Source organism: Oncorhynchus mykiss, chromosome 1 (genome assembly GCF_013265735.2).
Source record: "Oncorhynchus mykiss isolate Arlee chromosome 1, USDA_OmykA_1.1, whole genome shotgun sequence".
In the NCBI taxonomy this organism is placed as follows: domain Eukaryota; kingdom Metazoa; phylum Chordata; class Actinopteri; order Salmoniformes; family Salmonidae; genus Oncorhynchus; species Oncorhynchus mykiss.
In genome coordinates, this window is record NC_048565.1 from 42285555 (window position 1) to 42299914 (window position 14360).

Here is a 14360-nt window from a genome sequence, read left to right on the forward strand (position 1 = left end):
TCTCTCTCTCTCTCTCTCTCTCGCTCCTCTCTCTCTCTCGCTCCTTTCTCTCTCTCTCTCTCTCTCGCTCCTCTCTCTCTCGCTCCTCTCTCTCTCTCTCTCGCTCCTCTCTCTCTCTCTCTCGCTCCTCTCTCGCCTCTCTCTCGCTCCTCTCTCTCTCGCCTCTCTCTCTCCTCTCTCTCGCTCTCTCTCTCTCGCTCCTCTCTCTCTCGCTCCTCTCTCTCTCGCCCCTCTCTCTCGCCCCTCTCTCTCGCCCCTCTCTCTCGCCCCTCTCTCTCGCCCCTCTCTCTCGCCCCTCTCTCTCGCCCCTCTCTCTCGCCCCTCTCTCTCGCCCCTCTCTCTCGCCCCTCTCTCTCGCCCCTCTCTCTCTCGCCCCTCTCTCTCTCGCCCCTCTCTCTCTCTCTCTCGCTCCTCTCTCTCTCGCCCCTCTCTCTCGCCCCTCTCTCTCTCTCTCGCCCCTCTCTCTCTCTCTCGCCCCTCTCTCTCTCTCTCGCCCCTCTCTCTCTCTCTCGCCCCTCTCTCTCTCTCTCGCCCCTCTCTCTCTCTCTCGCCCCTCTCTCTCTCTCTCGCCCCTCTCTCTCCCTCTCTCTCTCTCTCGCCCCTCTCTCTCGCCCCTCTCTCTCGCCCCTCTCTCTCGCTCCTCTCTCTCTCGCCCCTCTCTCTCTCTCTCTCGCCCCTCTCTCTCGCCCCTCTCTCTCGCCCCTCTCTCTCTCTCTCTCGCCCCTCTCTCTCTCTCTCTCGCCCCTCTCTCTCTCTCGCCCCTCTCTCTCTCTCTCGCCCCTCTCTCTCTCTCGCCCCTCTCTCTCTCTCGCCCCTCTCTCTCTCGCCCCTCTCTCGCCCCTCTCTCTCTCTCTCGCCCCTCTCTCTCGCCCTCTCTCTCTCCCCTCTCTCTCTCGCCCCTCTCTCTCCCCTCTCTCTCTCGCCCCTCTCTCTCCCCTCTCTCTCCCCTCTCTCTCTCTCTCGCCCCTCTCTCGCTCCCCTCTCTCTACCCTCTCTCTCTCTCTCGCCCCTCTCTCTCTCTCTCTCGCCCCTCTCTCTCTCTCTCTCGCCCCTCTCTCTCTCTCTCTCGCCCCTCTCTCTCTCTCTCTCGCCCCTCTCTCTCTCTCTCGCCCCTCTCTCTCTCGCCTCTCTCCACTGTTCTATGCAGACATGGCTCGGCACTGTTGAATCATTCATATCTTTGGCTTTATTTAGACATCTACTCCCACTGTTCGCGATCAACAATGATGCACTCACTAGCTAGTCAAAAGCCCTGAAGTGCCTGGTTTGTCGTCAGGCGATGTACATAATTTCTGTTATACAACTGTATTAATTACAGCATAGAATTGTAGTCAGTCAGCCAGACATTATTGTATTATCTGGTTTGCATTTGTATGACATCAATAAGATGGGAAGGAATGCCGTCATATCAGTGAACCGTTGTCTCTGTATTGTGTTGATAGACAGGAATGCATATCATTTACTGTAGAATCTTGGATGAATAGCTAGTGTATAATAGGGTTTAAAAGTACACAATGACTGTCTATGGGTTGTACTGTAGCAGTTATCTTCCTCCTTATAAGCCTGTTCATAGATTAAGTTGTGATTTTACTCCCCCCTACTGGTCATGATGAGTCCCTGCACTTGTTTACCCCCTGCAGTAACACACTCCTCTCCCAACCCCCAGCCAGTCCTCCATACTGTACCAGAACACATCATGGCCCATATTTAGCTCAATGATGAAGGTCCCTCTCCCTCAGGCTCTTAATGACGGTGGCTGAGACAGTGTTCATTAGGCAGGAATTAGACTGGGACTTGAAACACTCTGAAAAGCCTGGGAGGGATGATTAAGGAATGAATAGCTGCTAGACTCATGAATGACATTTCATGGAGATAAAGGTTTTGTCACAACAATGATATGAGACAGGAAGTGATGTGCAGCTAGCCTGGTCCCACATCTGTTTTGTGCTGTCTTGCCAACAAGCCAGCCTTCAGTGTTTAGTGCTGATCAGGTTGTGTGATATAACGTTATGACTCACACACACACTTTGCTGTCTCCTGCTAGGCTGGCTGGGTGTTATAAATATGCGGATCAGAGCAGTGTCTTTTTAGAGCCCCGGTAGAAATGACTTGTGTGTGTGCTTGCGTGTGTCTATATCTATGTTCCGGAGGGTGTGTTGAGACAGCCAGGTTCAGATGGAGGACAGCTCTAATGCTGAGCCAGCTGTACCTTCTCCCAGGCAGGGGGCCTGCTGTGGCTGGAGGTGCTGATAATGACCCAGCCTGCAGGCCTCTCAGTGCTGCAGCGTGAGCCCTGCCAGCCCTCACTATACCTGGGCTCTGAACAAGCTACTAGGAGCACTTTGGGACTGCCATATAGGTTTACATCTGAACACTAAATTCAGACAGAAGGCTTCAACAACTCTGCCTGGTGTCTCGATCCACTTAGTGACTAAGAGTCAGTGAGGGACTGTAGCTACATTACCACGGCCCGTCTGCAAGACAAGGCAACATTTATAAAGTATAACGCCATAGACCTGCCTAGTTTTAAATAAAGGTTAAATAAAATAACCTGACCTCTGTGTCTTTGCACCACCCCTCCCACGGCAGGCACAGAAAGAGGACGGAGCCCCCATCCCGCCGCCCCCCTGTCCGCCCCAGTGACGTCCACTGCGTAGTGCACTCCCAGCAGATCCACGGGGGCCAGGTTCACACCCCTGAGATGGGTTCTCCGGTGCTAGGTCACTCCTTCAGCCCCCGGGATCTGCTGCGGAGCCGCAACCACGGCCAGCTGCCCATGGACAGCCCAGAGCGCCGGCGGCGTACCGGCCACGGCAGCCTGACCAACATCAGCCGCCACGAGTCGCTGAAGAAGATGGAGAGCCCGCCCATCCGACGCTCCACGAGTTCTGGCCAGTACACAGCCGTGTTCCAGGAGCCCCACCCACACCCGCACGGTGGTGGCGGCAAGCCCCTGGACCCGGAGACCATCGCACAGGTCAGCATCAGCAACGAGGGACGAGCACAGCTCACTCCAGCACCACAGCCCTGCACCGCCCTGTAAACCTAGTCAGTGCTAATTCTGTATTCTGCTCCTGAACACCTCTGTCACATCACTCCCAAACACATTCACATTGACAATCTAGTTGTCATGTTATCAAGATGCTCCTATACAGAGTGACTTACAATAAGTGAAGTCAACAAATGTAGGTGAGACGAGACAACCACATGTCACCATCATTGCAAGTAAAACTTGCTTTAAAGAATTGCTGCTAGCAGCAACCGCAGCGCTAGTAAGAATAACACAAAAAATGTGTTTTTGTTGCTTCATATAGCTTCTGGGATATTGACGTGGAGTTAAATCGCTTTTGAGAATCGAGTATCTATTTTTGTAATGTTCCACACCGTCACACAAGCTGTTAATCTGGTCCGAGTGCCGCTTGTCAGAACAGAAAATAGAAAGTCATTATTTCAAAGCAGGCATCAGTGTCTGCATGGTGATACTTTGTGTCGTTACAGGCCACAATTACCTTATCAGAGCTCTGATAACAATGCGATGCGTCTTGGCGGTAACAGTATGCATTGTGGGAAATCATGAGAAGCCATCAGCAGTGTGAAGAGACTTCTAATTAGGAAGCTGATGGTCAAAAAGAGGATGATGTCTCTCTCCATTGGGTTGTCTGTCTCTGTCTAGTAGGGAGATGCCCTGATGAATGTCTTGTCATCTCTGCATCTTGTCTTTGGTATTCGAAGTCGGGCACATGCCCAGGGATTTCAGTCTCAAGCAGCACTCTTGTCCTGACTGAGCTCGCATGCGCAGAGGTCTGAGGCACTGCATCTCAGTGCAAGAGGCGTCACTACAGTCCCTGTTTCGATTCCAGGCTGTATCACATCCGGCAGTGATTGGGAGTCCCATAAGGATGTCACTGTATATTTATTAACTTCTCTGTCTTTTCCCTCTCTGTTTACCTACCGCTTGCTCTCTCTCCCTTCAGGACATAGAGGAGACAATGAACACGGCGCTGAACGAGCTGCGGGAGCTCGAGAGGCAGAGTTCAGCCAAGCACGCCCCCGACGTTGTGCTGGACACTCTGGAGCAGAGGCAGTCGACCGGGGGCCCCACCCCAGCTAGTTCCAGCGAGTCCCTCAGCCCCCTCCACAACATCCTGCTGAGGGCCCAGACCGGCGGGGCCGGGGGGGCGCCGATGCGCCGCAGCACCAGCTCCTCCAGTGACACCATGAGCACCTTCAAGCCGGTGGTGGTGCCCCGCATGGGGGTGCAGCTCAAGCCGCCCGCTCTGAGACCAAAGCCCCTGGTTCTGCCCAAGACGGGCCCGACCCACCTCCCCGCCGCACCCCCTCCCCAGGACCCCCTGGACAAGTCGTGCACCATGTGAACGCTGAACTCTGGGACGGGAGCAGAGGCCAATGGGATACAGTAGCAACATGTTATCGATGTCTATAGATTCTAATAATAATTATAACATTGTGAGGACAGTATAAGAACAGTCCATTGCCTGGACATTGATTAAAGAGATCTGAGACATTCAAGTAAGCAAGGATGCTGTATTTGTTTTCTTTGTGAGGTGGATTTGTTTTCTTGCAGTGTCTAGAAGTTAACCACATTTATTGACAACGACAACATAGGGATATTCTCTGGTCTGCTAAACAGACTGAACTACCACAAAGAAAAGGGCATGTTTCAGTGTGAATATTTTCAACAGACAAATAGTTTGTCAAGATCATGTGGAAAATACTGTAGAATCTGCTGAAATGCCTTGCATCGCTAGATAAGTCAACTTTTTCTTCATCATTACTATACACCGTAACAAATCACAAAGGCTTCCTTCGAGGTTACAGAAACTAGAGAACTACAAAAGAATGAACACTAAAGAAACAAAGTGGTGCACGTTTTGTTTACTACTCAGCCAGGGGAACTATGGGAAATGTAGTCCGTGTCGGCTGTGACTGGAGTTCGCTTCTCACTTAGATGAAAAATACTTAGGTTTAGAGTACTGATCGTAAGGCCTTACTGCCACTCAGAAATATAAGCTGTCAATAGTGTTCAAACCACCAATCGAAAGCTGCTGGAAGTATGGGTGTAGCTAACTAATATTTATAGCTGAGATTGAAACAGAGACTGAAGCAGGGAGTGGAAGAGTCCAGATATGTGTGTGATCATAAGGGTACACTCATATATATATATGAATTATGAAAACTTGTACAAGATATAAGTTGTACATGTTGATTTCACATGGCTTTATTTTAACACAGCAGCATCGTTCTAAACAAGGTCTGGAGGGAGACGAGGATACAACCACTATGTGAAATATTACCCATTATGGAAATTCTGTGAAAATTGTTATATACTCCTAAAGACCTGTGTCGAACCTTCGTTGGCCTTCTGTTTTTAGAATCAAGGGGCCGGTTGAGAATGGTTTGCTGTACTATAGACGCCCCACAATGCATATGACCAATGTTATACACAACACACAAGAGCTTGCTTTACTGTACAACAACACACAATGCCTGGCTTTCTCTGTCCAAATGAATCATAGTTTTAGAGCATGGATGTTACTCTCTCTTTCTCTCCTTGTGCAAGACTCCAGAAACTTGTGGAAAGACTCACGGCAACTCTCCCAACGACGGAGTGCTGCCAGTAGCCATGGACTAACTGACTGTTACTGTAAAATACTACCTTGTTCATCATACTGCTTCTTGTGTTTCTTGTCAATGTCAGTGTGTGAGGAGCTTTCTATCCCAATAGCCCCCTCTGACCATGTAGGCTAATCCTTGTGTTGTGGATAGAGAGATGGGCTGGTCCATTACTCTGTGGGGGAGATGTGACTGATGTTTAGATTCTCCATCAGGAATTTGTCATTACATGTATGTGATAAACCCCCTCTTGAATGATTGATTTGGTCCTGGGGAATACATACTCGCATGTTCACTGAAGACCATGTCACATGATGTGGGTGTATGTGACAACTGACCACCAAGGGAACTGGCCTACTCATACTGGAACTGAATGCCCCCCTGTTTTCCAATTCTGTGACAGTGCCCTCTAGAAGTCTGTCTGTGTAGCTGAAGAAAGAAGACTGATAGGTGCATGTGTGGGGAAGCTTGCATCTGGTTAAAGAGCAAGGACAAACAAAAACAAATTCCCAATAAGCAATGTTTTCCTTGAAATACAAACTGCAACAGGTTTATTTTTGTCTATTGCAAAACATTTATGTATATTAAAAGTGAATATGATCTGAATTCTGGATTTACAACCCTTTTTTCTGAGTTCTGTAATGTTTATTTGTTTACGATTTTAGTTTTGTTAGAATTGGATAGGATTTTTTGAACGAAGGATGTAGAAATTCAAAAATGTCTTAAGTTGCAGGTGTCCCACCCAAACCCGGATCGTATTCATTCGACACCAAATGGAAGAGAACTGACAAACGGAGGGAGTACCAAGAAGAAACACTCATTTAGTTTTCCGTTTTGCTACAGTGTCTCCTAATGAACATGACCCTGTTGTATTCTGTGTTTTCTCTCTATGCCAATCATACACAGTAGTATCCTGCCTGTTGACTAACCTTGTGTCCTTGTACATCTGTAGTATGTACACGTGAAAGTGCCTTTGAAAATGTTTTAGAGGAACTTGAACTATGTTCTGTACTGTTGCATTCTCATTTCAGACCCTGTGTTAAGAGCAGTAGGAAGCGAGATGAATGAATTAATAATGATGATGCCATTTTAGAAAAAGTTATTAATTATTGAATAATAAAGATACTGCTTATACATTGTGACAATGCACTTTTATGTATAGAACTGTATATTTGGCATGAAATATCTTAACTTTTAGAGCTATTTGAGGGTTGTTCCTCAAGGGTTTTTCTTTCTAATAAAGGCAATTGTTCAGTCTGAAGTGGTCTTTTGTCCTCTTCTGATAAAATTAGCACTGTGCATGTTGTCAGCAGCACTCTAAACCTCTGGTCATTGTGTTACAGGAAATACTTCACTATTTACAACTCATTTTCAAGTTAATGTACATTATATCTTACTCTGAGGAAAATGGGTACAGTTGAAGTCGGAAGTTTACATACACTTAGGTTGGAGTCATTAACTCGTTTTTCAACCACTCCACACATTTCTTGTTCAAAAAAACTATAGTTTTGTCAAGTTGGTTAGGACATCTACTGTGTGCATGACACATTTTCCAACAATTATTTACAGACAGATTATTTCACTTATAATTCACAGTATCACAATTCCAGTGGGTCGGAAGTTTAAAGGCACAGTCAACTTAGTGTATGTAACAGCTTGGAAAATTCCAGATGATGTCATGGCTTTAGAAGCTTCTGATAGGCTAATTGACATAATTTGAGTTAATTGGAGGTTTACCTGTGGATGTATTTCAAGGCCGACCTTCAAACTCAGTGCCTCTTTGCTTGACATCATGGGAAAATCAAAAGAAATCAGCCAAGACCTCAGAAAAAGTCTGGTTCATCCTTAGGAGCAATTTCCAAACACCTGAAGGTACCACGTTCATCTGTACAAACAATAGTACGCAAGTATAAACACCATGGGACCACACAGCTGTCATACCGCTCAGGAAGGAGATGCGTTCTCTCTCCTAGAGATGAACATACTTTGGTGTGAAAAGTGCCAATCAATCCCAGAACAACCGCAAAGGACCCTGGGAAGATGCTGGAGGAAACCGGTACAAAACTATCTATTTTCACAGTAAAACGAGTCATATACTGACATAACCTAAAAGGCCGCTCAACAAGGAAGAAGTCACTGCTCCAAAACTGCCACAATAACGCCAGACTGCGGTTTGCAACTGCACATGGGGGAAAAAAATCTTACTTTTTGGAGAAATGTCCTCTGGTCTGATGAAACAAAAATAGATCTGTTTGGCCATAATGACCATTGTTATGTTTGGAGGAAAAAGGGGGAGGCTTGCAACCCGAAGAACTCCATCCCAACTGTGAAGCACAGGGGTGGCAGATTCATGTTGTGGGGGTGCATTGCTGAAGGAGGGACAGGTGCACTTCATAAAATAGATGGCATCATGAGGATGGAAAACTATGTGGATATATTGAAGCAACATCTCAAGACATCCGTCAGGAAGTTAAAGCTTGGTCGCAAATGTGTCTTCCAAATGAACAATGACCCCAAGCATACTTCCAAAGTTGTGGCAAAATGGCTTAAGGACAACAAAGTCAAGGTATTGGAGTGGCCATCACAAAGCCCTGACCTCTATCCTATACAACATTTGTGGGCAGAACTGAAAAAGTGTGTGTGTGAGCAAGAAGGCCTACAAACATGACTCAGTTACACCAGCTATGTCAAGAGGAATGGGCCAAAATTCACCCAACTTATTGTGGGAAGCTTGTGGAAGGCTACTTGAAACGTTTGACCCAAGTTAAACAATTTAAAGGCAATGCTACCAAATACTAATTGAATGTATGTAAGCATCTGACGCACTGGGAATGTGATGAAAGAAATACAATCTGAAATAAATCATTCTCTCTACTATTATTCTGACATTTCACATTCTTAAAATAAAGTGGTGATCCTAACTGACCTAAGACAGGGAATTTTTACTAGGATGACATTTCAGGAATTGTGAAACTGAGTTTAAATATATTTGGCTAAGGTATATGTAAACTTCAGACTTCAACTGTATAAGACCTAAGCTGCTGATATGTTTGAAAGTCCATAAGAATAAACCACACCATTCAATGCACGCAAATTAAGGTGTTACATATAGTAAATGCAATTCAGTTCCTTATTCTCTAGCGGCTAGTCCATATTTAAATCTGACGTAGATTTAGTGCTGCTGCTTTATAGTTCATTCCGAAAGTATTCATGCCCCTTGACTTACTCCACATTTTGCTGTGCTACAGACTGAATTCAATATTTTATTATCCACCACCTACACACGATACCCCATATTGACAAAGTGAAAACAAGTTTTTACAAATGTTTAGTAATTTATTAGAAATTTCTCATTTACATAAGTATTCACACCCCTGAGTCAATACTTTGTAGAAGCAACTTGACAGGTAACAAAAGTTGCCTGCGGAGGTCTATTGTTCATTGCTATACTGTACTGCCATCGTGTGACCATTAGGTATTATTACATGAATTTATGTATTTCATGTTTTACATAACACAGTGGAATAAAAAGCAGAGGTTATGCAAAATCCTATGTTGGTCATATAAACAGAGGACCTGGTGGTGTGAATTTTCAACAACTACCAAATTGTCCATGTTGAAAGCAGAGGTTTAAAGTGTCGTCACTAGGAGCTGGTCACTAGCTTCCACAGTCATAAACCCCGCCTATATCTACTTTAAATGTTAAACCTAACCTTAACCTCACTGCTAACCTTGTGCCTAACCAAAAATACATAATTATATTTTTTTTCATTAATTTTTACAATATTATAGAACGTTTTGACGTTATGGCTGTGAAATCCTGTGGAACCAGTTTTAAAGGGCTTTGACTTTGAGTTTCGTTTCTCCGGAAGCGTGACTGACGTCCAATTGCAAGTTGGGTGAGGTGAGGATCAAAAAATATAATTTCCCCGACCGAAACACGATGTCGTCTGTCGTGTCTCGATATGTAACACAAATTCTGTGTGGAAATCAAGGATGCTTGGACTTCAAGCAGCTTGACCGGATCGTTGGTCAAAAGTTCACTGTTGCAGATGACGTCCTACTTGGAATACTTTGTGACAGAGGAAAATATGCCATCAGTAAAGGCGAAGGAAAGGCCTCGCGTCTCGCTATAAGCCAGAACAGTGTTATTGTTGCAAAGACTTCACTGCGAGTCTGTCAAAGCCCTCCTGGCGATTGTCTTCATTGCGAGAACTTACACTTGTGCAGATACTTTGTATGCGGTAACTGCAGGTTCGGGTAGGTGTCATGTTCTGTGAGACTATAAACATATATTTTTTTTTATCTCATAGTGGAACTGCAGATGTTTCATATCATAGGTAAATACTGAGGTCAAATTAGTTTTATATTGGATATTCGGTTCTCTCATCAATAGCTATTGAACCAGGCATACTATGGCTATACAAATTGTATATTCTGTACCAGGTGAATGGTGAACAATCCACTACTTTTATTTTTAATAACAAAATGGAATTAAAATCTTGAATAGTTCTTAAAACAAAGCGTGCCGTGACTATGAAAATCATGTATTCTGAATCAAGGGAGATGGAGGATGGAGTTTTCTCCATCTTCCCATGATCCAGGATATATAATTTTCATAGTCACGGCACGCTTTATTTAAGAGCTATTGAAGATTGAAATCCAGAAAAATAAAATATACATTTCAACAACAAAAAAGGTGTGGATTTTCTCCATCTTCCCTTGATTCAGAATATATCACTTTCATAGTCACGGCACGATTTGTTTACATGCTATTGACAGAGAGAACTGAATATCCAATATAAAAACATTTTTACCTAAGTGGTAAACCGAATTTAGTAATGTATGTTGATAATTCGGGTGTAGAATCTGTTATTGTTACACTTTGACCACAAACACACCTGTTGTAACTGGCCCTGTGACTCATTTATTTGGTATCTCAAGCAATGAGTATCAGATATAAGCTTTGATTGGACTAGTTAGTGAATAGATATAACAACAACATATTTTTGCTGAGGAGCCAACAGCATTTGTTGACCTGACTAATGCTTGAAAGTTAGTAATGTGACTCTTCTGTTGTCTTGGTTTAATTTGCTCATATTTTGTCAATGTACTTACATTGTTCGCATTTCTCTTTAAACTCAAGGAACAAGTGCAAAAATGCCCACAGTCTAGATTCCCCACACAACACAGCTCTTATAAGGAGTGTGGATCACCATGAGCTGGGGGAGGCAGAGCTGTTTCCACTACTGCTGCAGAATGACCCCTACCTGATGCCTGAGGTGGGTGGCTCCCAAAATGACCTCTACCAATTAGTGGATCTAAAAAGATTGGATAGGTTACTGGGAAGGTTAGCAATAAGGTAATACTGTAAGGTCACCTCCTTACTCTGTAATAGCTGGAATTTCTGCCATACTGTTTATTAAAGGTCAACTGGCCTTTAGAATCAACTTCTCTGGTTTTAAATGGCCTATATGGCATCGATATGAGTCAAACATTAATTATAGTGTCAAAATTGTGAGTTCATCGCGACTTACTTGAGCATGGGTGTCAAACTCTGGCCCGTGGGCCAAATTTGGCCCGCGGGGTAATTATATTTGGCCCGCGAGACAATACCAAATTACTACTAGAGCTGGCCCGCCGGTATTATACAGCGCATTCACCACTAATACTACGAATCCCATAATGCTCTGCTGTTTTCGCGCGCCAATCAGGACAGGACCCAGAAACGCTCTCTCCTCTGTGACAGTAGTCATAGCAACATAGACGCTACAACTGTCAGCGAGCTAACCCTTCCCAAAAATGGCGAAAAGAAAGGCTGAAAACAGGAGCTTTCTGGACAAGTGGGAGGCAGAATATCTGTTTACATATGTAAAAGACAAACCTGTTTGTCTTGTTTGTGGAGTCAACGTGGCTGTAAGTAAGGAGTACAACATTAGATGACACTATGAAACAAAACACCATGACAAATACAAGGACCTGGACATGACTCAAAGGAGCCAGAAAGTAGAGGAGATGAAAATAAGTTTGGTTTCACAACAGAATATGTTTAAAAAAGCCACATCACAAAGCGAGGCTGCTGTAAAGGCTAGTTATATAGTGGCAGCAGAGATCGCAAAATCAGGCCCTTTAATGAGGGAGAGTTCATGAAAAAGTGCATGATGAAGGTTTGTGACCTCGTATGTATGCCCAGAGAAAAAACAAGCATTTTCAAACGTGAGCCTGAGCAGGAACACAGTAGCTGATCGCACATGTGATCTTGCCACCAATCTGTATGACCAGCTGATGGAAAAGGGAAAAGATTTTGTTGCGTTCTCCCTCGCTGTGGATGAGAGCTGCGACGCATCTGATACTGCTCAGCTGTCAGTCTTCATCCGTGGAGTGGACTCAAATCTGTGTGTTACGGAGGAGCTATTAGGATTCAAATCAATGCATGGCACAACCACAGGAAAGGAAATCTTTGAGGAGGTTTCCAAATGTGTAACTGAAATAAAGCTGCCATGGGATAAACTCGTTGGATTAACGACAGATGGTGCGCCAGCGATGTGCGGTAAAAAGAGTGGACTGGTGGGCATGGTTCGGGAGAAGATGCGGGAAGAGAACTGTGCAGGTGAGCTAACTGTTTACCACTGCATCATACATCAGGAAGCACTGTGTGCCAAAGCCCTAAAGATGGAACATGTTATGACCACAGTAACACAGGTAGTTAACTTTATAAGAGCCAAAGGTCTAAATCACCGCCAGTTTAAATCTTTTCTGGAGGAGTGTGGTTCGGAATACGCAGACGTGCCGTATCACACAGAGGTGAGATGGCTAAGCAGAGGAAAAGTACTGAACAGATGTTTCGAGCTGCGTGAGGAAATATGTCAATTCCTGGAAACCAAAGGGAAGGATACAGCAGAGCTCCGGGAGCAAAAGTTCCTGTGTGAGCTGGCCTTTCTCTGTGACATCTCGAGCCATCTCGATGCGCTGAACCTGCAGCTTCAGGGGCGGGGGCGCATCATCACAGACATGTACGCTGCAGTGAGGGCCTTCAAAACTAAACTGTGCCTGTGGGAGAATCAGATGCTGCAAGGAAACCCTTGCCATTTTCCCTGCTGCCAATCCATAAAAGCGCAGATCTCTACCGCCGTGAACCCATGCGCACAGTTTGCTGAAAAACTCAGTGTTCTCACCGCTGAGTTTAGCCGGCGATTTGCCGACTTCGATGCCCAGAAATGCAAGTTTGAACTGCTTAGTAATCCCTTTGCAGTTGATGTGGAAAATGCACCAACCAACATCCAAATGGAGCTGATTGAACTCCAGTGCAACGACACGCTGAAGTCAAAGTATGATGCTGTGGGCGCCGCACAGTTTCCACGGTTCATCCCTGACACAATGCCTCAGCTCCGCAACCAAGCTGCTCAGATGCTCTCCATGTTCGGCAGCACTTATCTATGCGAGCAACTTTTCTCCTCGATGAAGATGACCAAAACAACTCACAGGAGACGTCTGACTGACGTCTTCGCTCGATACTGAGGATTTCTTTAGCTCAGAGCTTGAGCCCAGACATTGATGAACTAGCATCCAAGAAGAGATGCCAGGTATCTGGCTTGGGCACATCAGATTAGACCAGTGTGCAATAATTAACGTTTTCTTTATGCACTTTTTTTTGCTACAAGGCATGGGCTTGAATGGTTGATTGATTTATTATCATTTTATTTGTAAAATTATTAGCCAGTGGAAAAGTTTATTTTGGTATTTAAATCAGAAGGCTGCAAATAGAAAAGAGGCATACAATTTTTATTTACATTTTATTTATTTAATAAATGAATGCCATTGATGTGTTTTTTCATTTGAAATTCGATTTTGCATGTCTCCACTATTAAATTATATATTGTATGGTAATAAGCGATGCTTGTTCCATATTCAATGTTAAAGCAAAACTTGTTTGGGTCCATATTAAAAGGTTAATTTGTTCAATGTTGGCCCGTGACTTTGTTCAGGTTTTACATTTTGGCCCACTGGGTATTTGAGTTTGACACCCCTGTACTAGAGGGTTGCCATGTGGACACTTTGTTGTCAAGTCTGCATGAGTGTAGCCACCCTTTGCCTTGATGACAGCTTTCCACACTCTTGGCATTCTCTCAACCAGCTCACCTGGAATGTTTTTTCAACAGTCTTGAAGGAGTTCCCACATATGCTAAGCAATTGTTGGCTGCTTTTCCTTCACTCTGCGGTCCAACTCCCTCCAAACCATTTCAATTGGGTTGAGATTGGGTGATTGTGGAGGCCATGTCATCTGATGCAGAACTCCATCACTCTCCTTCTTGGTCAAATAGTCCATACACAGCCTGCAGGTGTGTTGGGTCATTGTCCTGTTGAAAAACAAGTGATAGTCCCACGAAGCACAAAATGCTGTGGTAGCCATGCTGGTTAATAACCTCTTAGAGCTACCCCCTACTTTTTTCAATTTCCTCCTGAAGAAACACCCAACTCTAACTGCCTGTAGCTGCATATTCTTGGTACCATTTGAAAGAAAACACTCTGAAGTTTGTGTAAATGTGAATTGAATGTAGGAGAATATAACACAATAGATCTGGTTTAGATAATACAATGAAAAAAAACATTATTTTTTATTGTTGTATCATCTTTAAAATGAACAAGATAAAACAAACATTCAGATAGGATGATGGGAATTTCAGTGAAAAACATAGAGGGCAACAGTACTTGTGCAAAGTTTCAGA

At 44.5% G+C, this 14360-nt stretch overlaps 2 protein-coding genes across 3 annotated transcripts in view; both read left to right on the forward strand.

Moving 5' to 3' along the window:
• srgap1a (SLIT-ROBO Rho GTPase activating protein 1a) overlaps positions 1 to 6895 on the forward strand; it is a 152568-nt gene extending 145673 nt beyond the window's left edge. For both annotated transcript variants that reach the window (XM_036977675.1, XM_036977679.1), the window contains exons 21-22: positions 2590 to 2977; positions 3975 to 6895. In XM_036977675.1, the coding sequence (XP_036833570.1) occupies positions 2590 to 2977; positions 3975 to 4376 (790 nt within the window). In that variant the 3' untranslated portion in view covers positions 4377 to 6895. The remainder of the gene's footprint in view (positions 1 to 2589; positions 2978 to 3974) is intronic.
• A 2569-nt stretch (positions 6896 to 9464) lies between these two features.
• parp12a (poly (ADP-ribose) polymerase family, member 12a) overlaps positions 9465 to 14360 on the forward strand; it is a 29560-nt gene continuing 24664 nt past the window's right edge. The window contains exons 1-2 of the mRNA XM_021601474.2: positions 9465 to 9894; positions 10781 to 10916. Of these exons, the coding sequence (XP_021457149.1) occupies positions 9578 to 9894; positions 10781 to 10916 (453 nt within the window). The 5' untranslated portion in view covers positions 9465 to 9577. The remainder of the gene's footprint in view (positions 9895 to 10780; positions 10917 to 14360) is intronic.